Source organism: Motacilla alba, chromosome 9 (genome assembly GCF_015832195.1).
Source record: "Motacilla alba alba isolate MOTALB_02 chromosome 9, Motacilla_alba_V1.0_pri, whole genome shotgun sequence".
Classification (NCBI taxonomy): Eukaryota; Metazoa; Chordata; class Aves; order Passeriformes; family Motacillidae; genus Motacilla; species Motacilla alba.
Window position 1 is genome coordinate 15,108,398 of NC_052024.1, and position 25,468 is coordinate 15,133,865.

General features: G+C 42.8%; 1 protein-coding gene across 26 annotated transcripts in view; it reads right to left on the bottom strand.

The window, feature by feature from the left end:
* Window positions 1-2,478: 2,478 nt before the first annotated feature.
* LOC119704331 (LIM domain containing preferred translocation partner in lipoma) overlaps window positions 2,479-25,468 on the bottom strand; it is a 330,317-nt gene continuing 307,327 nt past the window's right edge. For all 26 annotated transcript variants that reach the window (XM_038145382.1, XM_038145377.1, XM_038145361.1 and 23 more), the window contains 3 exons: window positions 17,875-18,053; window positions 14,696-14,816; window positions 2,479-13,093 (listed from right to left, as the gene is read on the bottom strand). In XM_038145382.1, coding sequence (XP_038001310.1) covers window positions 12,965-13,093; window positions 14,696-14,816; window positions 17,875-18,053 — 429 coding nt within the window. In that variant the 3' untranslated portion in view covers window positions 2,479-12,964. The remainder of the gene's footprint in view (window positions 13,094-14,695; window positions 14,817-17,874; window positions 18,054-25,468) is intronic.

The following is a 25,468-nucleotide window of genomic DNA, read 5'->3' on the forward strand; positions in this document are numbered from 1 at the left end:
CAGATTTCCTCTTCTAGCATTACATAAAAAACGAGTGATGTAGATTTTATAAGAGACATTAAGGGAATAAATTCTTCAGATATGAATGACTCTGGAGTTCTCATCAGGAAGAGATGTTGCCCAAGTACCTCTGCTATGGAACAGTTGCCCACCAGATAACAGGGTGTGTAAAGCAAGACAAGCTGCACTAATGGGATCAGCCATTGCTTTGCTTATCCCCATGGAGAGCAGATGCTCAACATTAGCCTCTTGCTCCTCTTCTCCATCATCCTCCTAGTTCCCATCCCTGCCCAGCACTAGGACTGTTTCTCTGCTGCCCATAGAGGAGCACAGCAGGTCTCTGAAAAGGCACACAGTGAAGAAAGTGGACTACTTTATTTACTTTTTGTAAAGGCAGCTCTGTCAATAGCCTACTTGTCACCTTGCTGGTTGTTCTGTTGAGATGCTTGTCAGGAGCTTAGCTGCTTAGACACATTAGAAAAACTCCTTTATAGGTGGATAAAGCAAAGAACTAGATCAGACTTGGGAGACAAGGCACAAAACGTCCATTTGCAAAACTGAAATGGGTTTCCAGCCCACACAGAGCTGTCAGTAAAGCACTGGCAGATGCAAAAAAGAGCTCCAGTTTGGATTTTCAATGGGTACCATCTCAACACAGTTGAAACTCAAACTACAACCTCCGGCTGTGCATTTCACTGCAAACTGCTCTTATCTCATGCAGCCCTGAATGAAACATTAGCACAAAGGCAGCCTAATTGGAACAGGATCTTCTCCTCCCTGCCTGCAAATCCTCATCATTGCACACAATCCCATGGCTAATGGCAGAGAGAAAACAGCTGATTCTGGCAAAACACTCTCACTGGGAAGGCAGGATCAAGCCCCCTAGGCTGGATGCAGACTCACCATGGGGAGCAGCACTGGCTGAGAGAGGATGAGGTTGACCTTGCTCCCTTAGCAGGCCTTCCTGACTCCCATGCTGCAGCATGGAGCAGATGTTTGCAGAGGAGATGCTGGGCTCTGGCTTAGTCTAGGGAACAGAGGGTGTCATTTGTCTCCTTGTATGCCACCAAGGAAGATTACAAAAGGACTGAGAAACTACACTGAATGGCCATCTCCCTTTCATTTTGAAATCTAAGCATTTCCCCCAGTGAAGGCATTCCTGCCCTGTAGAATTCCTATTTTGAAAACGTCTCTATATCAGACTGGAAAATATTCTTATTGCATTTGCTGGTTCCAAATTCTAGGTAAGCACTCCTAGACAGAACTACTAACTGTTTTCATTCAGTGCCCAAGCCAAAGTGGCTCCATACCCTATGGGGACAGGGCAAGACTACAACTCAACAAATGAAAAGTAAAAATAATGATACCTTGAAAAAGCACATGGTCCTGATTACCAAAAATGCTGAATAAGCAAAGCTACTATGGAACAAAATCAGCAGGAGACATAGGAACAGCCATTAAAATAAAAAAATCAGAGCAATTCTGCCCTTTATTTTCTTGCCACGTTTATTATTTTCACCTCTCTCTTCTCACAGATGAAGTGGGGCAGGCCAGCTCTTTTTCCTTTTCAAGCTGGCTTTGCTCTCTGGGCTGTCACGCTGCTGGCACAGCCCTGCGGAGACAGGACTTCCCGCACTTCAGGGGAATGCTGAACTGGGGCTATTTTTTAAACATCAAACTATTCCTGTTCACTGTACACTCTGCTTCCAAAAATAAAACAAGCATCCAAGTCTTTAAACAAGTAGACGGACCCTTTAAAGTCTCATAACAGTGTTTTAAACCTGGGGTAGGAGGGATGGGAACAGGAATACATTTTCCTACTAATTGGAAATAATGAAACCGATGTTTGTGGATATGAAATGCTGGGTAATAACAAATCAGAGGTCTGTTGCTGAGCCTGTTCTGCCAGCCAGCCTTTGTGAGAAAAAGAGAGCAAGAAAGAGTTTTTTTCTTTGCATTGATGAATTTAAAATGAAAGCAGGGGCAATACATGGGAAGGAAAAGGGTAGACAGGTACAGGGCATGGAAATTATTTGCCTGGAGCAACCACAGAAGTAGGCAGAAAAATGGCAAAAATAATGTCTCCTTATTTCCTTAGCCCTGGTTCCTAAAACTAGTTTGGGAATGAACAGGGGGAAGGGGAGGAAGGAGCAGCAATTTGAACACAGCAGATGCTCCAGTTAAACCATATCTTCCCAAAGAGGAACCGAGGGTGGGGGCAGGGGAGATGGCTATTATTAATGTCCTTCCGTATATAGCAAAGCAGACATCCTGCATAATGGCAACACAATACATCAATAATAGCCCAAGAATAGCTTCCTACCGGTTTTTTCCCCCTGACAGTTAGAAACATAAAGAGAAAAATCAAGCTGCTGAGATAAATAGCTGAGTCTCCACCCCCACCTCAAATTGCCTTGGCATATTTTAAGAGATAAATGGTTCTATGAGAAATTTAAATAGCTTTCTCTTTTCTTTTTTGGCAGCTGCAGGAACTGGGTCAGGTGTAGAAATTATTAATTTAGAAGCCTGAAAAACCCATGTTTGAAACTAAGTTGGTTTTTTTTTTTACCCTTTAAAGCATCAACTTTCTTAGAAGCAGAGTTACAAAAAAAAAAATTGAGAGGTATTTTTTAAACAGAAGTCAGGTTAAAAATAATGAAATAACAGTGCAGGCTGTAGAAAAGGGACAATTTGTGTAACAGTTTAATGGACATTAAAAGTATCCATAGTAGATTGTTAATGGGTTTTATTGCAGAGTGCAGTATTTGCCTAATGGCTTTCATTCCTCTTGATCAAACATAACACTGGGAGTCTGCCTTGAGGAAAAAGTCTGGGGGGCACCATTCTGTAGCTTTACCCAAAGTTTAGGGCATGTTTCCAACTAGACAAGAGACGACTGCAAAGTGACCAGCACCAAACACTCCCATGAGGAGCCCATTATTCTCTTGCAGGTCTCAGAACTGACACCCCAGGGAGCTCATCTGCTCGAGGCTGTGCTCGCTGGTGCTCAGAGCTGGTGAACCTGGTACTGAACCACGTGTAAATCACTGCCTTCCCCCTCCCACTCAAGTTACTCTTGCTTTCTACATTGACACCAGGATTTGTAACACAGCTTTCTGCTCGATGCCAACAGCCATCTCCCTCCTCATGCCATATGGGGAAGGATCTCTTTGCAACTATCAAACCTTGAATCTTACAGAGAAAAAAGGTCAAATCCTGTAGGAACAGCTCTGAGCAAAGAAATGCTGATGAACTGTCTCAAAGGAGAGTACACTAGTTAAGACCTGTAAAAGGTTCAAATTTCCAGTCCTATAAAGAACTCTGAGGTCTTGAAAGATACCCAGTTGGCAGGCAGCCCACTTCCTCTGCTGCATGGCTGGTAAAATCCTCCTGTTCCTTGTGCTCCGGGTCCCAAATCAGGTGGATACCTCAGAGTGAGGAGGACTCCCTCGTTTATACTCACTGCACCTCTCAGGGCTCATGGCTCGTGCTCTCCTTCCCTTAGTGACCAATCAAAAATTTAGAATTGTGACAGAGAGCCAGATGTAAATAGAACTGCAGTGCCTAGAAAGTCAGAGCACAGATAGGATCAGAAGACAGACTGTAATTACAGGCCCTGCTACTTATTACATAGGCCAGTTGGGCTACATGAGCCTTTGGTGGAAACTTCCTGTGCAATTAATAAAGGAGAAACAGAATACTTTTGCAATCACTTTTCGAGCTTTCACTGTGGGGGTCCAATCCTGCCATCCTGGATTAGCTCTGATCATAGACAATCTTTCTCTGCATAAAATGAAGGCATCTGTTCTGTAAGACTAACAAAAACAAACAAAAAAAAGGCAAAAAGAAAAAAGCACAAAACTCTCATTGCAAACCTACACCATGCAATCAAGAAGGAAAGGAAACTGATCCTGATCCCCCCCAGATCGTTATCTGACAATGTTTTCAAGGCATCTGGCAAAAAGGAAGAAGAAAGAAGAATGCTATGAAATATTTAAAATCCTATTTCTGTCAGGAATATATAAGAGAAGAAAGGTGAGTTTGAAAGGGCTGCATTATTTGTAAGGTAAAACCTGAAAGCACCACCTTTTGCATAGAGGCATGAGGTGCCCTTGGCCTGAGCCAGAGCGGTCCTGAGAACAAATACCAGGCACTGATTCAACAGGGGCTGGTGTGACAAAGTCAAGGCTGGGTGTGAGAGGGACCAAAGTGCTGTCCTGCAACACCCTGGGACACATGTTGATAATACAGCAGAACAGCTGCACCTTTGCAGCCAGCAACTCATCCTCCTCATCTAAAGCTTGGATCAGATTTTCAAGAGCATGAGAAACAGAGCATGCCCAGGGGAGGATTTCTCCTAAAGGCACTTTTTTTACTGCTGAGATTCTCACCAAAGAGACTTCCAAGGAAGGGGAGACTGCCCTGTGAGATACGAGATGCATCAAATGACACTTTGCTTTGCTCCTGCACCCAGGATATTGCCCTTCCCAATCTCAAAACCCCACTGGTACAGAGCACCTTTGCAGAAAGCTCTCATCCAGGCCTGACCACTGAGCTGATCCCAACCCTATCACAAGAAGCAGGCACAGAAAAGGGCTGGATGTGCCCAGCTGTCATCAGGAGGGAGCCCCCAAGCAAATATTCAGGAGTTCCAATGCTCAGCTGAACCTTTTTCTTGGTCACATCCACCTGCCTGCTGTACAGTCCCAGCAGAAACCGTAACAGACTTCAGGACTGGTACTGGGCATACAAATGCAATCAAAATGATCCTGAACCACTGAAAAAAAGACACTTTGGAGCAAAACTGGCACAGCCACAATCCCCACAATGCTTGTGTAAGAGAGAAAGAAAGAATCCCTAGAATGTATTTATCAAAAGCCATTTTATGCAGATTTTTCCTTCTGAATATTTAAAACATGGTGAATATTAAACTTCAGAGATTCTTAATATGTTCCAAAGCCCCATGGACCTTTGAAATGCTAGCTCATCAATATGCAACATCTAATCTTGTCAGAAAAAAGAAAAAAAAAAAAGAGGGGGAAAAAGAAAAGCTATTCATCCTCTGCACACAGAGGTTACAGTGAGACTCCCAAGGAAAATAAAAAAACAACCAACTTCCAGCATCTTATGCAATAGGTTAAATTTACTCTGGTTGGGAAAGTTTCACTTTCTGCAAGAGAGAAAGTGCCTGTACGTGCATAGCTACTGGAAGCTTCTTCTGAAGTGTGAGGCTGAAACTGTGTAGCTGGATTACAGTAAGTAGTTTATTAAAAAAAACAAGGCTTGTGGCTTTGCCTCTTGTTCCAGTTCAATGCAGTCTCAGGATCCCCTCTCCAAAGGCCAGCAGACAGTGCGCCACCTAAAAATCCATTCTAGTCCAAAATGCTGTGGTTGAAATGGTTTTGCTTGTTTATAAAGTTTAGTGTTTCGTATCGCTTGCATCTGACCTTCAGCAGAAAGAAAAGCTCAGTTAAATTGTGCAAATATGTACCAAATGGGAGCAAGGGAAGGCAGCCAAAAGTGCTGCATGAGCTTTTGCAGGGCTGCAGCCTTTTAGGAGCACCAGTTAGATGAACTGGATGAGAGGCCAAATTGATTTAGGCTCCAGGCAGGAGCTTAAAACACCATGACATCCAAATTCACAAAGAAAATGTTCTGTTGCTGCAACTCCAAATTTCCTGCACATGAAAACACTGTTTTCTTTCATCTTTAGGAGATGCTCGTTCTGTAATCCGACATTTAAAAATGAACAAACAAACAGGAGTCAGCTGACAAAGGATTCTTGCTGGTGAATGGAAGTAGGTCACTCTGAGTATTTAGCCTTTACAGTCTGGCTTAATATTAGTGTTGTACACAGAGCAGTAACAAAACTGCACTGGAGACAGGGAAAGACTCTAATTTTGTCTTTTCTGTGAAAATTAGCATTAACGTTCTGCATTAATGTGCAATGCCTCCCCAGCACCCGATATCTGGTTAATTAAAAGAAAAACCACAACCACAAAGCAAACCGCACACTAAATTAAACAGCAACAAAAAACCCTTACTGGTCAGCCTGCATTTAAAGACATCTCAGTATGAGTAACTGGGGAGAGAGGAATTTTCCTGAAGGAACATAAAAGAAAATGAAAGCTCTACATACAAGACCAAATAAAATCTTCTGTCTCTCACGAATGCAAATTCTGGCTGCCCTTTTACACAAACGTATTAAAGGAATATAACTGGAGGGAAAAAAAAATAAAAGAGGAAAAGCTAATAAAATAATTTTTGAGGAAAAAAAATTTAAAAAACAAACTATCCTTCAAACATATTTCTTCATGGTAAATCTCTGCAATCATGTGGTTCTAAATTACATGGTTAAATATGACTGAAAAAGTAAGGCACAATTTCATAATCATTTTAAAAGCAATAATTATAACAATTTTCTTTGATATCCATATGGCAGGCCACTGATACTAAGGACGCACAAAACTACTTGATTAAAGATCTGAACAAGTTTTTCCAACTACTAGCTAAGACTAACAATACCTCGGTGAAGTAAGTAAGAAAGCATCTTTACTGCAAAGATGAGTGCACATTGAGGACATGGAAAAAGTGGGTAAGAGAGAGGCTTGTGGACAAGGGGAGGCAGAAAAGCAGAGACACCCCAAGTGTGATGTTACTGGGGAGGGACTCTAACCCCTGGAAATGTAAAGGTAATGCCACCACTAGGGCTTCTGTTTCCTTCCTCATTTTCTAAAACATCTAATTAGGATAAGAATACTGGACAAATAGCAAAATTAAAAAGAAAAAAAAAAAAAGTTTGAACTGGATGCTCTTGCTACCCGTGATAAACCCAGTGCTTCCACACGTTACATGAAGCCAAAGAGACCAGGGACACGTAGTCAGGAGTAAAGCCCAGTGCAGAGTTAGTAGCAACAGTCAACATTGCAGCCTGTATTTCTGCTCAGTTATAGCCCCACTAACACCTGATGTGTGTGTGTGTATGCCAGACTGCTCTGCAAGGGTGGAACTTAGCTTTTTTTCAGACCACAGCAGAAAATTTCCAGGCTGAAGTGAGAGCTGCTCCTCAGTGTCCACCAGGAAACCTATCGAGGCTGTGTTTTTTCTCTTAGATTTTCAGATGCTGGATGAATGTTATAATTTCACAGGTATAAAGTCTGTTCTCTCTCAGGCTCCAAATGCCAGTTGGGCAACCAACTGTTGCAATTTCAAACTTGAAATGCTGAGGGAGACAGGTAATGTTTCTAGAAATGTTTAAGGAAAAATGCCATTCCCAAGCCCAGAAAGGAGATGAAGTTCAATCAGTATCTCTTGATTTTCACGGCAGTTGCCATAATGTGCCTATATTCTTCAAGGGAAAAAGCCAAACAGAAAAAGACCGCAAGATAAAAACAAAGAAAAAAATTGCAGTTGCCACAGAAAAAGACACTGGCAGTCCCTATAGCCAACCACTCCATGGCTTTAAGACGGATAAGAAAAATGAATCCAACAGAAGTAACACTGTTATTTTAAGAGTCACATTACTTGGATTGTTCTAACAAAGGAAACAGTGACTTCAAAATTAGCAAAATTAGTTAAAAATAAGAAAAAATCTTTGAAACTTGTAAAAAGTTTCAAAGCTTTTTTTATTTCACCAGGTCCAATACTGAACCATTTCCCAAGAACGTTTGCTTGGTTTAAGTAGAATTTTTATCCAAAAAAGTTTTCAGAATTGTAACAGAAACTGTAATTTACCAGCAGAAGAAACCAAAGAACTACAAACAACTGTGAAAGAAGACATGAGTCTTTGAAAAATAAAAATATTTGTTAACAATTCTGAAATTTATTTAGATAAAAATTCAGTATAATTTTAATCATAACAGCAAAAACAACCCCCAAAAATGTTGTGGGTAACATTGCAAAAAGAGAGAACTCCTCATTAAAAAATTGCCCTTCTGCTATCACATAATTTAGTGTAAAAATTGCAACCAGCTCTAACTGGAAATAGTGTTCTCACAGCTCTCTTGATCCGTATTTTACCAATCTCTAGGTTATGGAGCAGTTCCTGCCCTCCTTCCACAACAAACCCGCAGGTACCATTGCTGGTGTTTTCTCATGGGAATTTCACCACAGTGGGATGGTTCAGCACCCCTCTCCAAGAGCCCCAGCTAGCAGCACTGAACCTGTGTGAGGTGTTGTCCACCCAGGCTGCTGAACAAACAGCAAATCACCTCTGTAACCCCACTGCAGGAACCAGACACCACCAGACACTAGTCAGCAACTCAAACCCTTTCTGAGCCACTCAGTGCAAGCACCAGGTGTCTAACATTTATCCTTGACATGGGATTGCTCTCAAGAACCTTCTCTTGGGTCCTGTTATCCCTCGCCTTCCAGACTTTCCCAAAATCAAAAGGAACCAGCATTTATCAAACCTAAGCCGGGCAGCAGTCATAACAGACCCAAAGAGATTTCAGACAGACTTGTTGCATATTCTCTTTAACAACCACCATTTCTTTAAAGATACTTTTTTTTTTTTCATTCTTCTCAGGCACACTTTACTGATAGGCAGAAAGTCAGCTTAAGGCCTGTGTTTTGTTAAAACCTCACTCCTGCTATCAGGATGAACACTATTATGTAGAATGACAAACACTTTGGTACTCCCACACCTCTATGATGAAGTCATTACCCAAGTGTGTTGCAGCCATGATAAAAATCTAAGAATTAAAATATTAACACCCCTCCCAAAACCAAAATTAAACGTGTGTTATCTGATAGGCTAAAGAATTGGTGTGGCTTTCTGTTTTTAAAAGCAACGTTCAACGAATAAAATAAGTGACAATAAAACCATCACATTTACAAAATACTAGTGTTAGCCTTGGGGATGTGCTTAAGGATTGGGCTGTAACCAAGGCAACCCAATCGCCTGGAGAAAGTTTAAGTAGACAGTTTTAAAGCCATTGCTCAAAGATACAGTATAAATCTGGCTGTAGGACTACTTGTGACATATGGAAGGTGCCACAACCACCCAACACAAAGCACTCATCTTTTAACAACTCAACCTCCGGTCATCCAAATGTTACGTTTGATCAGCTGTGGTGTTCTCCTACAGTTGGCATAAGGGTGACACAGGAGCCATTTCCTGTCTTCTGGATACGTTGATAGAAATTTAACTGTGCCCACATCCTACCCAGATCAAACCCGTATGATCAGGGGATAAAAACCCGTCTGGTATTAATGGCTTATGTCACACCATGCAATGGCTTTAAGTCTGCACTTAAACAAACCCCAGGGACATAAATATTTTGCTAAATCAGAACCTGATCCTGGGCCCTGTCTGGCCACAGAAATCATGGGATCAGGCCCAACTCACCAACAAATGCTAGACAAAGACAAAGCAGCATAAGCAGAAACTGCAGACTTGAGCAGAAATGTCTGGGTGATCTTCCAATTCTTTCTGAAAGGAACAGTTTCGACATTACCACAGCCACAGATGATGTGAATTTTTGTCATGGCTAAGAAGGTCCAACTTGAGAAAAGCAATGTCTCTTTGGCAAAAAGACTCCTTCTTTGGAACAGATAAACATGATATATTATAAGTATGTGATAAATATTGTGATGAAGCCATATCCCAGTGGTTCTTAATTGCAGTGCAATTGAGATAAATCCCACCAGCATTTCTTATTAAATCCTGAGGCATCAGCAGGGAGATTTCCATATACATGTGGGTGATGAGAGCCTCTGTGATACAATATCTTTCAAATATATTTATAGCAATTTTGGAAAACAAAACCACACAGAATAAAGAAGAGGACACTCCTTCCTTCCAATGGGCAGATGGCTTTGGTGTCCAGGGGTGAAAAAAACCCCATCATAGTAGCTTTGCACAGATGTGTCAGGTCTAGAAACCAGCCACAGCACCTCAAACATCAACACTGTTCAATCTTTGTCAATCATATTTCATCCATGAAGTATTTAATGCTTGAGAAGTTTGGCTCTCACCTCCCTGCATGCCAGCCCAACTCACCACAGCACTCTCCTAACAGAGAGGATTCAGAGCTGGATCTCCTGGCTGGCTGTGTGCATTGAAATGGGCTGGAATCCCAGGCCTACATACCAGCAAACCTTTCTGGAAAGAGAAAACAGAGCTCCAGAAATCAGTAGTTTGTGCTAGTCTGTGACTAGTTTGGTCCCCATAATGTCTCTGGGAAACTGCAAAGAAGCTCTCTCGTGCAGAGGGCAGAAGACAAGGAGCCATATGACTTGCTCCAGCCCAGCCTATGGCAGGGCCATGTAAAGCCCAAAGACTCTGAGCTCTAGTCTAGGCCACATTCTGCTGGAAGGCACAGCAGCTTGTTCCCATCAATTACCTCAGCATTATTCAGGAGAGTCTCATCAGCCACTTGATTTGACACTCACAAGAGTAAGAAAGATCAGAGCCATGTTTTCTGCCTGATGAATGGCTCATTCTGAGCCCAAATGCATCACAAAATCACCTGTGCTAGTATCCCAGCACTGACCTCCCCTGTTTTTGTAGGGTTAGCTCAAACTAGATTTGCTCAGTATTTGCAAGGTTTTTTAGACTGGTGGTGGTGCAGACTGTCTCGAGAAGCAAGCTCAGAAGGACCTTACATGCCACAGTTCAGGGAGCAGGAGCCCAGGTGGAACCTGGTGGGAGCCAGGGTGCCAAAAAAATCTGTTTATGTCTGAGGCAGTAACATTCTTGCAGGCCAGGGTAGAAATCCAGTATAAAAAGTCAAACTGCTTCAGCACAACCCCTATGGTGGAGAAGGAAGTCTTCTGCTCAATGATGCTACCCTTTTACAAAGAAGGATTCATTTCAAGCTGTGAATTTTGGGAAACTTCCCTGACATTGGTGAAGTTTGCCAACATATAAACCATGTAAGGAACGGAGGTTTCAGACTGGTATTTCTGAATTTGAATTCACCACAGACAGCTGAAGCTACTGAATATCACAGTGCTCTTCCAGAAAGGTTAGTGCTAAACTGAAAAGAAATGCACCGTATGCAGTAGCTGCAGTATCACATCACAATTTTTCCTTTGTTTCCTATCAGTTCAGCTCATCTAACTTTTCAGCATTAGTGGATATAATTATTCTCTATAACAGAAGCCTGATACAAAGAGGAAAGCACCACATTCTTATTGTTTTTCAGTGGAATGCATGAAAAAAAGATCATCTAACTTACTCTTGAAAAGTTACATTTTGTCACTTTTATGGTCAATCAGCCTGCAGCTGTTTCAGTTCTGCTTCTTAATTTAAGTGCAAAGAAAGGTATTTTCCTTGATTACATCTGCAAATAAGATATTAATGTCAATTCAGTGATATGAAAATTACTCCCTCACTATGTAATTTGCACCTTAGTTATTACGGGTTTCATGAACAAGACTATTATAGCTGCTCAGAATGCCATGGATTTCTAATTTTTTGATTTGTTTTTAATTAACAAACTAAAAAAAAAAATCAAAGAAACCCTAAACCCATGATCATGTGAAAAAAAAAGTATTATCTATGCCCAGGTTTTATTTACCTTGGTATATAAATTAATTCTGGACTAGAGATGAAAATGCTGCTGCTGGCCCAGCACTCTACTGCCATGAATTTCACAGAGGCAAGTTCAAAGTGGCTGGGATTAAAACAGAAGAGTAAAAAAGTTGCTTGCTTTCTGGAATGGCATAGTGAAGGGTTTAATACCCTCTCTAGCTTTCTTAGGATGAAAACTGAACATGTATCTAGGATGATCTTTTTTGCTGTTGTTGAAACAAGACCTGACTTTTTAAATTGAAAAATACAGATCACATGTGTTAACATCAGAGAAATATGTATCATCCCAAAGCCTGATTCAATCCCTGTTACTGTTGAAGGAAAATCCTCCCACTGCAATAACAGGAGATTGAAAAAGACTTTATTGCTTGAATGTCTACCCAGAGACCAGCACTGCCAGTGGTCCCACTACAACGGGCTGTATGAGAGAGTGGCTTAAGATTTTTCTGAGCACCGCTTTGCACTGCAGTTCTATGTAGTCATTTTTATCTTTTTTTAACCACTGGGATTTCAGAAATGTGTTTCCAGCCCCACATCCCTTAAATATCTTCTCAAGGGACATGACTAGCTTATGCCTCCAGTAAATCAAAAGCATGTTGTGTGTGTAGTGTGTAGTGTGTGTGTAGTGTACAGTGAGTGTGTGCAAGCTCACATCTTTCTGTGATTGCTCATACATTGTGAATTGGAAGCATCACTACTGAATAAATTTATGCAATAGCTAAGTAGATTTCCATGAGTAAAAGAAAAACGCTATTGAACTGGAAGGGAATGGAGACAAGTAAGGGCCTAAGAAATGACCAGTCTGTGTCCCAAGGATACAAGATCACACCTACACTCAGCTGCAGTACAGTTGCAGTTGCACTGTTTGTGTTAATGCTGGGTCTGCTCTCACACCTTCTAGGACAGTGGAGCTACTTCTACTGGTGACACAGATCCTATTAAAGTCATCAGCAGACATTGAAGTCCCATGACTACAATGAGAGCTGCTCAGGTTCTCAGAGTAACTTGGGAGAAATAAGTACTTCAGCCATCCTTCACCCTCTACCTTCATGTACTTCTTAAGAAACAGGAATCAAACACAGAAGCATAAGGACCATGTTCAGACCTCCTTATACAGGCAGATAACTTAGGTGCTGTGACCCTTAACTCCATCAGCTGCAGACAGAGCAGCTGCTCTGACTCACCCACTGCCCTCCTGGACAGTTGTGCCTAAATTAGGTGCCTGTCATGGGCTGTCTGAACATGGCCTCTCAAACTGCCCTCTTGTTCCAAGGCCTTCCAGTTTTACTTTTTTTCTCCTTTTTTTTTTTTTTTTCTTTTTCTTTTTTTCAATAACAAAGATTCAGACCCTAGGCTGGAAAGAAATCATGCAAAGCTTGTGCAATATCCCCCAATGGGCATCCTGGGGAGGGTCACAGTTGATACTCAGAGATCAGTGCTGGCCTTGGCAGTCAGAGCCTGGATCCGAGCAGAGTTGCAGGTCTTGCAGAGGATGTGCCCGTCCAGAGGGTAACAGCCCTGATTGTCCCCTTCAGACAGGAGGCCACCACAGTCCTAGGAAATAAGTGAACAGGAAGAGCAAAGTAAATAAGAAAGAACAAGATTAAGCAAAGAATCTATTAGTCAAAGAAACTCTCTCCTCACTCTCCACCTTGTAACAGGATCCAGCCTGAGTCAGTGCAAATCATGAAGCTGAGGTACGTGATGTTTTTTACGATTAAGCCATTTTCTGATAAGAGACAATGCTGCAGAGAAGATGGGTTCCCAAGCTCCCTGCTGAATTTAATCCAATTGAAAATAAAAGGAGATTATTCCCTTCACATTTCTGAGGAAGCAAAGGTCTTTAGCATTGGAGAAACATCAAACTAAAGCACATATTTATTAATTCAAAAAAAGGATAAAAAAGAAGCATCACTGGGAAAAAGTATAGTACCAATATCTGACTATAGGTAATCTCCTTTGGAAGAGTTAATGCCATGAAGTTACAGCCTCCATTCCAGGAGTGACAGCTAAGCAAAGTCCCTGCCTGTCTCCCCTTACCAGAACTGTCACCTGTGTATTACAACTGGCCAAAAAGGTTGTGGCTAAAAAGAGGATGTCAGACAGGAGCATGGAAACCCCACTAAAGGCCCCAAACCTGCTCCAGAGACCTCAGCCTGTAAGCTTTAAGGCAGAGTATAGCTGCTAGGAAAGTTGGGAATTATCCCACACTTTGTGATCAAGCAATTGCTTGGCCCAGGACTGCTGATGGATCCATGTGTGTGAAAGCCTGGGTATCTCAGCAACCAGCATGGGGACATGCTGTATGATGAATTAGGCTCTACAAAATTTAGTGTAAGAATGCCCCAGCATCTTAAAAAATAATGGGCCTAAGTAATGGGCTGATATGTACCCTGAAAGCCAAGGTCAGATTGAGAATTGAACCAGATGCCTCAAGTTTCAGCCTAGACCTTTAAACCTTAGTCCATCCTTCTTTCCAATTAAGGTTATTAAAACCTGCAACTGCAATAAGAAATATATTTGGTCTCATTTTCTTACCCTGCCATCTGGCTGATGTATTATCCAACAAGTAACACTAGCACTGAAGAATTCTTGAAGGTTCCCTAACACAGCTGTTCCCACATGCTAATTGCTTTAAGGTGATTTTTATTCTCTGTCTTCAGACTCTTACCATCAAAATTACATGAAGTGTGTAATGAAACTGAACAGGAAAAGTAGCATAAAAAGCATTGCACAAAACAAGAATGATCATGTTTATGTGTCCATTAAAATTCTTCAACCCAGACCCATATGCTGAGTTTCCTGTACAATCTTGCTCAAATCCTAACATGCATTAGCTTTCATTCTAAGAACATAAAGATGAGCTACATTTGTGTCCAGGCTATAATTTATGAAGTTCTCCAGTATTAAGACCTAATTGCCTGAGTCACATTCTTTTGCTCTTCTAATGAACCTGTTATAAACAAGGGACCTGATTTTCCTCTCATTGGCGCAGATATGAATGAGGAAAAATTCCTTGCTTGCTGAAGTCAATGAAGTAATTTGATTGCAGAGCCAGTGTTACAACAGGGTGTGCCTGTCGTGTGGGCAGTGTGAGGTGGTGATGAAGTTAAGCCAACCCTTGCTTTCTGTCCCTGCTGTGCCTGGAATACCAACCTCGCACCGGTAGCACTGGACATGGAAGTCACGATCCAGGGCAACAATGCGCACGGTCTCCTCTTGTCCCGGGGCTGGCATGATGGGCTCCTTACACACAGAACACCTCGGGGCAAATTTCCTGAGGGAGCAAGGAACAGGCGCAGTCATCCTCAAACTTGAAGCAAAAGTTTTTATTAACTGGACCAGCCAGCCGGAAATGTGTGCATTTGTACCAACACACACACGTATGTGCACACACAGCACAGGCTGGAGCTCTGCACAGCTCCCTCCTCGGAAAAAAACAGGCAGGAGCACTTTAGTCTTACAAGGCAATTTCAGGCATGTAGGATATTAAAGAACATTTATAAGGAGAGGACTTACAGAACTGCTGACAGACAGCAAAGCCTTTTGCCTGCCCTAATTAACAACCAAAGTGCCTGTTGAATGACCCTCGATTGTGGCACCTATGCACTGCCATCAGCCCTCAGCCTCTAAGAAAAATCCATGCAAATCCCACAGTTAGAAAGATGACCAGGATCTGCTTCAAGAGCATCTCTTGAAAATAAAAATCAAACTATTAAAATTTGGAGATTGGAACAAATCGTTTAAAAGTCTGAAAAGAAATGGTAAAAAGAATTGCCTTGCACTAACACTAATTTCTTGAGGTTTATGCCATCCACTTTAAACTTTCAAGCCATTTTACCCACTTATGCACAAAGAAGCACATTTCTGGCTGTGCTCACTCACAGACAAGAAGCATCAGGGCAATTCTGATTTGCTGCATTTTCTAGCTAAAACCTACTCAGTTATCCAACAGGGTGTTGTCCAGGTTTAAAAGGGAACAGGTCTGGGTGCAGGGACCCCAATGTTCTCTCTTCCAGTCAGCCTGACTTCCAATTGTATAGTGACAGTAATTCACTGCATGAAGAGACTGACTTGAATGAGGGTCAGCTCAGGGATCAAGAGAAGCACAGCTCTTTCTCTTTCCCTTCTATTGCTCACCATATGCCCTTCTGGATAATTCACCCATGTTCTGTATTCCCTCTGGTTTTGCTCCCCTCAGGTCCCATGAGAAGTGGCCACCTCTGCTCCTAGGCTTGGGATCCTTTAGCCTGGGAGATGAACCATTCTCCATTTTAGTTCAAAACCTACTGGTACCAGTTTCCTGGCTGCAAATTCTGCCCGCAAAATGGGAAACTTACACCCACAGAATCTGCTGCCATGTAATGAGAGCCAGGGTCAGGGGCTGTGGAGTGACAGAGGGCAAAGCTTATGGCAAACATCAGAACATAAGGAGATCAAAGGCCCTTCTCTTCTAAAATGCCTAGTAAGGATTGACTCTGCCACCCAGCCTGTCACATGAACCACCTCAGAATTAACTATCTTAGAAAAGAAAAAAAAAAATCTATCTGTACTAGGAATAAAGAAAAATATTAATTTCACTGGCAGCAGATGAAAGATGCCTGTGTAGCTGTGATCTAATGAAAGAATGAATTAAACACTGGCTATAACGAGTGCTCTGAAAAATAACTTAAATGGATCATGATATGACCGGAGCTGTGATGGCAATTAATTATGTGCTGCTTCATGCGGCCCTTCCTTGTGCCATTTAGCTCAAACGTGGTACTTAAAAAATACTTCAACATTTCTTTGTCCAGGGCTACTGTGAGTAATTCATTATGAGACAAATATTATCTCCCAGGATCCTGAGATCATTCCTGCAGATTTCAGGGGATGTAGATCTGTTACTGTGGGGCCTGAGCTCAGGGAGTAGCTGAGTAACAGTGTGAGCATTAGCTACAGTTTTGTTATCAAGAGGATGTAGATGTAGAACACTCAACCTCCAGATCAGGAGGACATGTCATCCCATATCAATTAAAACTGGGCTGGCCAAAGTACTGCAAAATTTGTGGCTGGCCAAAGACATTCTGAGTGTCACACTGGGTCTTGTGCTATTCCCACCACCTCCCCTCAATCCTTCACTCAACAATTTTTATGTCCTTCTTGCATCGACAGCCTCCTACTTTCTACTCTCAGAGCCCCAAGGTCTGTATGCAGGCACTGCCAAAAGGCTTCAGTGTGGGACATCAGCTCTTTTTCTCCTGAAAGCATGTGAGTCCTTGGCCTGCGGGGCTTTGGGAAGGGGCACCCTCCAAATTGTTGAGGGGGTTTGAGGGAAGTCCTTCAGGTGACTGAGCGGTGCATGAAACTCCTGTTGAGCCTGTGCTCAGGACCACATTTTACCTTACACACAACTGGCAGCACAGAAAGGCAAAGCAACACAGCAGCTGCCAATTAACCCAGCCTAGCTGAGCTACAGGGAACATCCTCCTGTTGGATTCTAACATGCCAGTTAATTGTGGCTGCTTCCCTTTCTGTCAAGTCAGTCAGCTTCTTTGAGCTTTCAGACCCACACACTGATGTCATGAGGCTCTAATTAAGTCTACCCGCTTAGAAATTAAGAGGTAAATGGCTGAGATATAAACTCACATTTGTCAGTATTGATTTCATCTTTTAATTGAGGGGTGTAATGTATCTGTCTTTTCCATACAGGGCAAACATTTGTGCTCTGATTATATCTACCTGTCTTCCCTAGATTAGTTGTGATGATGGGGGTGGTAGCGTGTCAGTGACAGAAATTACTTGCAGCTATACCTTTCAACTTACTTTTAATAGCAGTTTCACTATAAATTATTACCAGGGCTGTATTTTTAGTAGCTTTAAAAAGCTAATTAGCAACTAGAAACAAAAGGAGCTGTGAGCAGCCTGTGGCCACTGAGATCCCTCTAGCAGGTAAGCGAACACCTGCAGAGTGCAGGAGGACAGGACCTCTCTTAATTGCTCAGTGGAAGAGGCAGGGAGACAGTGATGTGAAAGTGCAGGTAGAGGCAGTGAAGAGAAACATGCCCATGCACTGTGAAAGGCAAGGGGAAGGCAGAGCACTTAAAACAGAGGGACACAGAGGTTATTCCTCAATTCAGCTCTAAGCAAAACAGAGATCAAGCAAAATTGTCCCCATACCAATTAACCCTGTATGCCATGGCTGCTTGGAGCAAAGCTCTCGCTACTATTTAAGAGCCTTGGGAGAAGTGGCATAGGGTTCAGAACTTCCTGAAAGCTCAGTCTGAAAAAGGAGAGTTTTTAGGGGCAAAAGACAAATACAACAAGCAAAGCACTGACAGCAGCTTAGGCCTTACTTATGGAAATCCTCAATGCAGTGGATGTTGCCACCAGCATCCACGGTGAAGGGAATCCCATCCAGGCTGCGATGGCACATCACACAGGTGAAGCAGTGGGGATGGTAGGCCTTCCCAGTGGCTCGGAGGATCCTTTCCATGATGGGCTTTGCACAGACACTGCACTGCTCCAGTGTATTCTGCAAAGAAAACATACACAACAGATGTGAGCACCATCTCAGCAGGACACTTACAAAGGTCAGCTGGGTTGGAGGCTGCTGCTGGTCTGCTTGGAAGCTTTAGGTACCTTCTTTTCATTTCTTACAGATAAAGTGCAGTACAGTCAACAGTTATCAAAGAGTATGATAACAGCTCAGGCAGCACAGGGCCTGGGTCAAGCCTTTAGAACAGTGTGAGAACACAAACCAGAGCTTCTCTCAGCAGCTCTGACAAGTGATCAGAGATGGCTCATCAGGTGGGTTATCTGAGACACAGCAGCTTCTGTAGCCAGGAGCACATGAAGGAGTTGTGCAGCCAACACTCCTGGGCTTTTGCCTCTGTGCTGCCCAGTGAGAGTGAGCTTTTCAGTGAAGTTCATTAGAGACAAGTTCCACAGAGGGCAGTGCTAAACTGAAGTGCAAACTCCTGGAGCTACACAGACACCCCGTAAACACTTTTCCAATGCAGATCCTATAAAAAAAATCTTTATCTGCCTTGTATGAAGATCTTGATCTTCCTCTCTCACCACAGAGAACACCGCTAAGTCTGGGCAGCGAACAAAGTAGTGGCTGCAAGGAAAGCATCCACAAGGACAGGAGCTCAGGATGACTTAAATGCTTAATTTATCTCTGGCCCATGATGTTTGAGATAATGACTGTGAAATGCCAGCTCTGAGGCCATGATCCTTGCTGCACAGGTTTTACATACTAGCCTGCTCCTGAAGTGCTGGAGCCAAAAAAAATCCCATTTTTCAAGTGGGGTCCATTGAATGATTCATCTCATTTCAACCCTCACTTACCCTTGCAGTTAATTATAGAAACACTAAGATAATTTTGTTTCAGATGATTGTCTGTGAGCCACACCAGCCCTTCTGACACCAACTGAGTAACTCACCATTTCAAAGCAAGCACTTTAAAAGACACATGCCATGAATGGACGGTGCAAACCACATAGATGCAAACAATAAATCTGATTCGGGTAATTTTACTGGACTTTAGAAAAGCAAACTTCACCTACTATTCTTGCTTGATGGACCTGAAGTTATCAAATAATGTTATCAATCAGTGTTTGCATCTTGGGTGAGGTAGAAAAATCTATCATTACACTATTGATTATTATTTAGATAGACAGAAATAAGGGGTGGGAAAATAAAGGAAAAAATCTAACAGGACAGAAATGGGAAGCTGCTGAAAGGCAGATCTTGTTGACAAACACAGGAGGGCTAAAGTTCTGCTTCCTCATGCAATAAAATTCCCAGAGAAAGTAGTGCTTTGACTGACTACATTGTTATTGCTTCTTTGAGCCAGTATTCTCAGGGGCAACATCCACTCCTTACATGTGCAACTGAAATGTATTGTAAGGAGATGAATCACCCAGGAGCTCAGAAGGTTCTACACTCTTCATATTTGCTCTCAGACATTATCTCTGGGCTGCACGTCACTGGTAAGGTACAAACACAGAAATACACAAGTTCCTATCAGAGGATCAGAAGGACTGTTTTTGGAAAGGTCGATATGAAAAGTCCTGAATTTCAACCCGTATGAGAACTGCCTGATGCATTTGTAAGGAGAGCACAGCCAGACTAGCATAGAATACAGGCTGGATTTTGCTTTATACCTTGTAATAATGGGCAGGAAAGAATGACTGCTGGCCTTTCTGTCTGGTTGCTGTCACCATCATCATCATTATAACAGTGGCTGGTATGCCAGAAAAAGCAAGGTCAATAATTTTCTCCATGGAGAAATAACCTGGCAGATTTACCATTTTGCTTTGCATAAGCAGATCACATCATCTCAGTCCGCATCCATGCGGTTCTCTGCGTTTTTCTGCCAAGGAGGGAAGGCAGGATACCTGCAGATACTGATGGAAGATTGTGCCATTCGTAAAGCATTTGCCATGAAACTTTCTGAACACATGCAGGTATGGAGCATCTGCCTCACCAAGTCACTGCTTGCCTCGTTTCCAACAGCTGCCAACAACAGAGGCCAAAGCATGAGAACAGGGTAAGCAAAACAGAAATTCCTTGGGATTTGCTTCCAGTCTCCACTGATTACTGGTTTAGGCACTTCCTGAGTCAGAGCTTGGCTTCCCCATACTTCGCCTCAAGTGGATGCTTCTCCCATAAAACTTCCTGACTGATTTTTGAATTCTGATAAATACTGATCCCCCACAACATGGGGGAATTCTGTGGCTTACTTCCACGCTGGGGACTGATCTGTTCAGCAGTTCCCCTTGTCTGCTACTGCAGCCCACCCAGGACTGTGACCAGAGCAGGCACCTGCAGCAGCAATTGAAGCTCCAGAGGGGTCCACCACCAAACAGCACGGCCCGGAACTGCTCTCACCACGGGTGCGATGTAACTCCTGCTGACACATTTCAGGCACACAGATCCCACAAGGGATCAGTACAACCATCCTGTCTGGCATCCCATGTTAACACTGATTTTGGTGGAAACTTTGCACTGACCAGGACAGCAGGCAGTCACCTGCTGGATCGTACCTTCTGAAAACACACATCTTCTGCTCCCAAATCTCAGCTTGGTCACAGTTTGACATTCTCACAGCTAAGTAAGACAAGCATTATAAATCAACCAACTCCTGATTAAGCCTTCTATGCAACCTGAAAATCAGACCTGAGAAATGTATTCTTTTTATCCTTCCAAGTCTGTACCAGTAAGGAAAAACAAAGTCATTAGTTTCAGACTCCAGCTCGCTCCCTGTCTGGGAGTGTATTTGCTTAAGCCTCTCTCCTTGCTAGGACCCTGGCTGGCTCAGACCCTTCCCTTCAAGGTGTTACCAGATGATGCCAAAGGGAAAGCTTCCTTGATTCACACCCATTTGACATCAGGTTGCTGTAAGGCAGGATTTGGCCTGTGAAGCTACCAGGTTTTCTTTGATTCTCTAATCAGGTTATCCCACATGCCTAAGTGCTGCCCCAGCAGCTAACAACCTGCACAAAGGTATTTCTGCACATTATGGGAACAGCATCCCTGTAGGATTAAAAGTTTGGCTTCAAATGGGGCTGATTTTGCTCTCTTTCATAGTCAGTCTAACTCCCCTAGCTCCTCTTGGAGCTTTCAGACCTCCAAAAAGCAAAACAAGATGAAGAAAAATGCCAAACAGGTCTATTTTCCTTCTTTTCTCTCCCGCTGTTGTTGCAAGCCTGCTCTGTAGTCAACAGGTAGAGCTGAATGCATCTGATGAGCTACACTGAGAGCTAAGGCAAGGCACAAAGAAGAAAGATGAGAAACTGCTAGGAAACATCAGTCCTATGGGTTGTGGTCACATTCATGTCATAAGAATATAGACCACAAATCTAATGTGGGCTGAGGGTAAAGTTTACCATTCTTTTCCCATATTTTTGGCCAAGAGGCAGGGAGTGCCCTTGTGTCTTCAAATCCAACAAATTTTTTTTTTTTGGCTTTGAAAAGCATAGAGAAGGAGCCATCCATTTCCAAATGGAAGGTTGGCACAATGTTTAAGGCTGAGTCTGGGTCCATGTCTCTTGAGGGCAGAACATCCATAGCAAAGAAAAATAATCTCATATGGGGAGAATAATGCACCCTAAATACCAAAAAGAAAAATAACCCCAAGCAAAGATACACTAAAACACAAAGAAAAAACTATAATGACCAGGACATCATAATCATCTTGCAAGTTAAAATTAAGAGACTTAAATATGTATAACACAATCAGTGGCAAAGTGGGAACAACCTGCTTGGGAGCAAGCATCTAGCAAGTGGTGGTTGCAGTTGACCTCCCTAGAGCAATACTTGTCCCTTCAGAAACCACAGAAAGCCAAAGGGGGTTGCTCTGCAGATTTTAGGTTTAAACATGGGACACAAAGTAAAAATTCTGACTGCTGGGAAAGACTTCTGGGTTGCAAGAGCCACGGAAGGCTGGAGCTGGGGAGTATTTGAGTCTCCTCCTGAAAACTCCACATTCTACATGGCAAGTTGGCAGAGGCTTTGGGGACCAGAGGTGCAGTGACAGCCCATGGGCTGCAGCTCATCTCACTGCCCTAATGCTGCAGGGTATAGCCCTTCCTAACCAAACCTGGGGGACAGCAGTAACTCACAATATCATGCCAGCACAAGGACTCTCCCACAATGACCCAGCAATGAGTGCAGAAGAAAAGCCGCACAGATTAGTCATTGCTTCTTCTGCATTGGCAATTCATCCCAAGCTCTAATGAACATAAATAATGTCTCCTGCATTCTGAATAGCAGACCGAGGAGAGCTCATGCACAGGGACATGAGCATGGTATTGCTTATTTTGCTGGGAGAGGGGAGGGAAGTTGCTGGAATAAATTACATTGGCAACTCATGCACAGGGACCCAAACTCACTTTCTGGAAGCACTGCAGAAGAAACACATTTTTCGAAGTGACTGAGCAGAGGAGATGGTTTTGAGCTGCACAAATGAAATGTGACTGTTGTGCTAAAAACAGGCACATGGTCAAATGCTATAGTTGAACTGTAACTTAGTAAAGTGTGGTAAGTGACTTGCTTTAAATCTTGTGACTCCGTCCTTCATTTCCTCAGACAGCGAGGAGAGCAGAGCAGCAGACATTTTCCCCTTTGTGGGATATTTTTGAGGCTTGAAAATGTTTCCATACTTAAGTGAAGACAGAACACTTTAATCTCAAGAAGACTGGTGAATTTATAAACCTCAAATTAGATCAGGTCAATTGAAAAACTGTATTTCAAAATAATTGCAAATGGTTTCATTTAGGGTTTGGGTCTGAAAATATATTAGTTGTATTATAAATGAAATATAAAGCAGACAGTGGTGGAGGGGTTAAGTGTCAAGATGTAATTTCAACGCTTCCAAACACTTTTTTGGCATTATTTCTAGAAAAGGAAAACCAAGGCTCCCCAGCTGCTATCTCCACAGATGGGTTAAATCTTGGCAAACATAACATTTAAATCACTAATAGCCAGCATGAAATTCCTTCCTGCATGTCTGAGGAGACAAGTTGGGTATGAGTTAATCCTTCTCACTTCACCTGACCAGCTGGACACATTATTAGCAGAGGGTGACACTCCCCTTCTTGCTGCTCTGAGGGTACTTTCAGCAGGGGAGGGCACTGCAGAAGCACCTTGGCTAGTGACCTTCAGGCCATGCTGCCATAGCTGCATCAGCGTGCTGGGGCAAAAGATGTGACTGACCCTGACAGCCTAATTCAGACACAGTGGTGAGCAGTGAGCCTGTTCTTTAGGTGGTACAGCTTGATTTGCTGGGAGATGGAAAGGAAGATATGGGAATAAATTACACGGGCAGCACTGCAATGTTACCAGCATGCTGGGAATGGGGCTGAGCTGTGCTAACAGTTGCCCCTTGCACGGTGCAGACTCAGGCCCTGAGGTTACTGTATTCAGTGCCTTTCAAATCATTCTTCCATTCACCTCAGTTTTTAGTGGCTTTCCCAGCACAGTAGCAATACTGCAGCTGGCATGCTTTTCCTCTGCTGGAATTTGCTTTTCTTGTCAGGAAAACTGAATTCAGCTTTGTAGTTTTGGACTCAGAGCAGCTGGAGGTGAATCTGGCAGAAAGTCCTCAGCATACAGGATAGAAGAGTCCCTTCCCCTTGCCCTATAACTATTAGAGAAAGGCTAGATGTATTTCATGGCTTATGCTAGTAGCAAAGATAACAATGGCATGCAATTGAGTCCACAAATGTGCAACGGCAGAAAGGCCATGATGAAAATGGAACAGTGCTTGAGAAATGCTTCTCAAATGATAAGCAGATGTCAAAATATGCTCTACAGTGAGAGGAGGAAGGAGCTCCATTTTTCTTATCAAGTGTAGGGATGGCTTTGCTGTTGTCTGAGCACACCAGAGGCTGGAGAGGAAACTTAGAGAAGGCTGCTGAGCCTGCCAGGCACACAAGCTGGCCATACTACCTGCAGAAAGAATCATATGCTTAATGCTGAATGTAATTAATGTTTGGAGCAGCAGAGGCAGGGACTGGGTGACTACTCTGATGCTCAGTGCCTGCATCCCTTTCTAGCACCACCAAGCTGAGAGTGATGAAGGAATGTCAGGGTTAAAAATCTGCTCTGCATTATGCTCCATGTCCGACCACAGCCACATTGACTCCTTCCAGCTAAAAATCCACAAGAAGCCCCGTGCTGGAAATTACTTAACTAATTTCTGGCACTCAAAGCTACTCATCTTCTGTGCATTCCTTGCTCTGACAACAGAGATCTTTGTCCCTTTACAACGGCAGAGCCTATGAATGTAAAAAATGAGGGAACTGTCCTCTAAACTGGTAGGCTGGAAGATAAAATGCCTGGACTTCTGGCTTTTAAACTAAGTAGCTGCCACAGGCAAAGCATTCCCACGCTCTGTGCCTCAGATGGCCTGTAAACAAAATGGCTGTAGAAGTCACATATCCCAGTGAGAAACTGGATATTGTTAGATTTGATAAATACTTGTGAAGTAGTCTGTGTGCCTAAATGGTTACTTAATGGAAACAAGATATTATTAACAGAAAACATTAAATTCCTTTTATCTGTAATGACTTGCACACATCTCAAAAATCAAGTTTGGGTGGTGCACCACCAGATAACAGCACCTGAGCTATTATTCAGAATATTCCAATGTGGCTACAGCCATTTGCAAGAGTAAAGTAGTTTAATACTGGGGAAATGCTTCTAACTTACAGTTGACTTTAAAATAGCACAGAGAATAAAAAAGCCTATGCATATGAAATTTTTTCAGCAACAATAATTATAGTTGCATGGAATAATACAGTAAGCCAAACAACTGAAAGCATCCTTAGCAATTGCTATGTAAAAGAACATTGTTAAATATCTTAGCAATCAGCTCCAGTCCCTTTGGTAATTTTCTAGTGAAGCTGCATTTCCAAAGCTCCTCACATCTTGTCTATTGCCACCAGGAAAGAATTGAAGCAGCACAATGTGCATTTTGGTACACACAGCTCACTCTTGCTGTTAGCACTGCCACCACACCACAAACTAGGTATGAACCACGTGAAATTGGTCACTCCACACTGGGACTGCAACTGGCCCAGAAAACATCCAACCAGGAAGCTGGGACAGGCTTTTGGAGCAGTGGAGAGAAAAACATCTGTAAAGCACAGCAGCACCAGCAGAGCACAGGAGATGAGCCTGCCTTGGCAGGGAGGAATGATCTGATAAGACAGTTTCCATCTCTGTTTCCTTCACTCCAAGGAGATCCTAAGTGCATGACCAGACCTTCGCTCCAAGACATTGCATAACACAATGCCTGGCGCAAGATGCTGATTTTCGAAGATTTCTAACTTGAAGGAAATCCCTCAAAATCCCTCTCAGAATGTCAGAGGTAAACAGTTTGTTCAAGGCTCCTGCAGCTGAGGCGAACTGGCATGGAGCTACCATGAAAATCCCTGG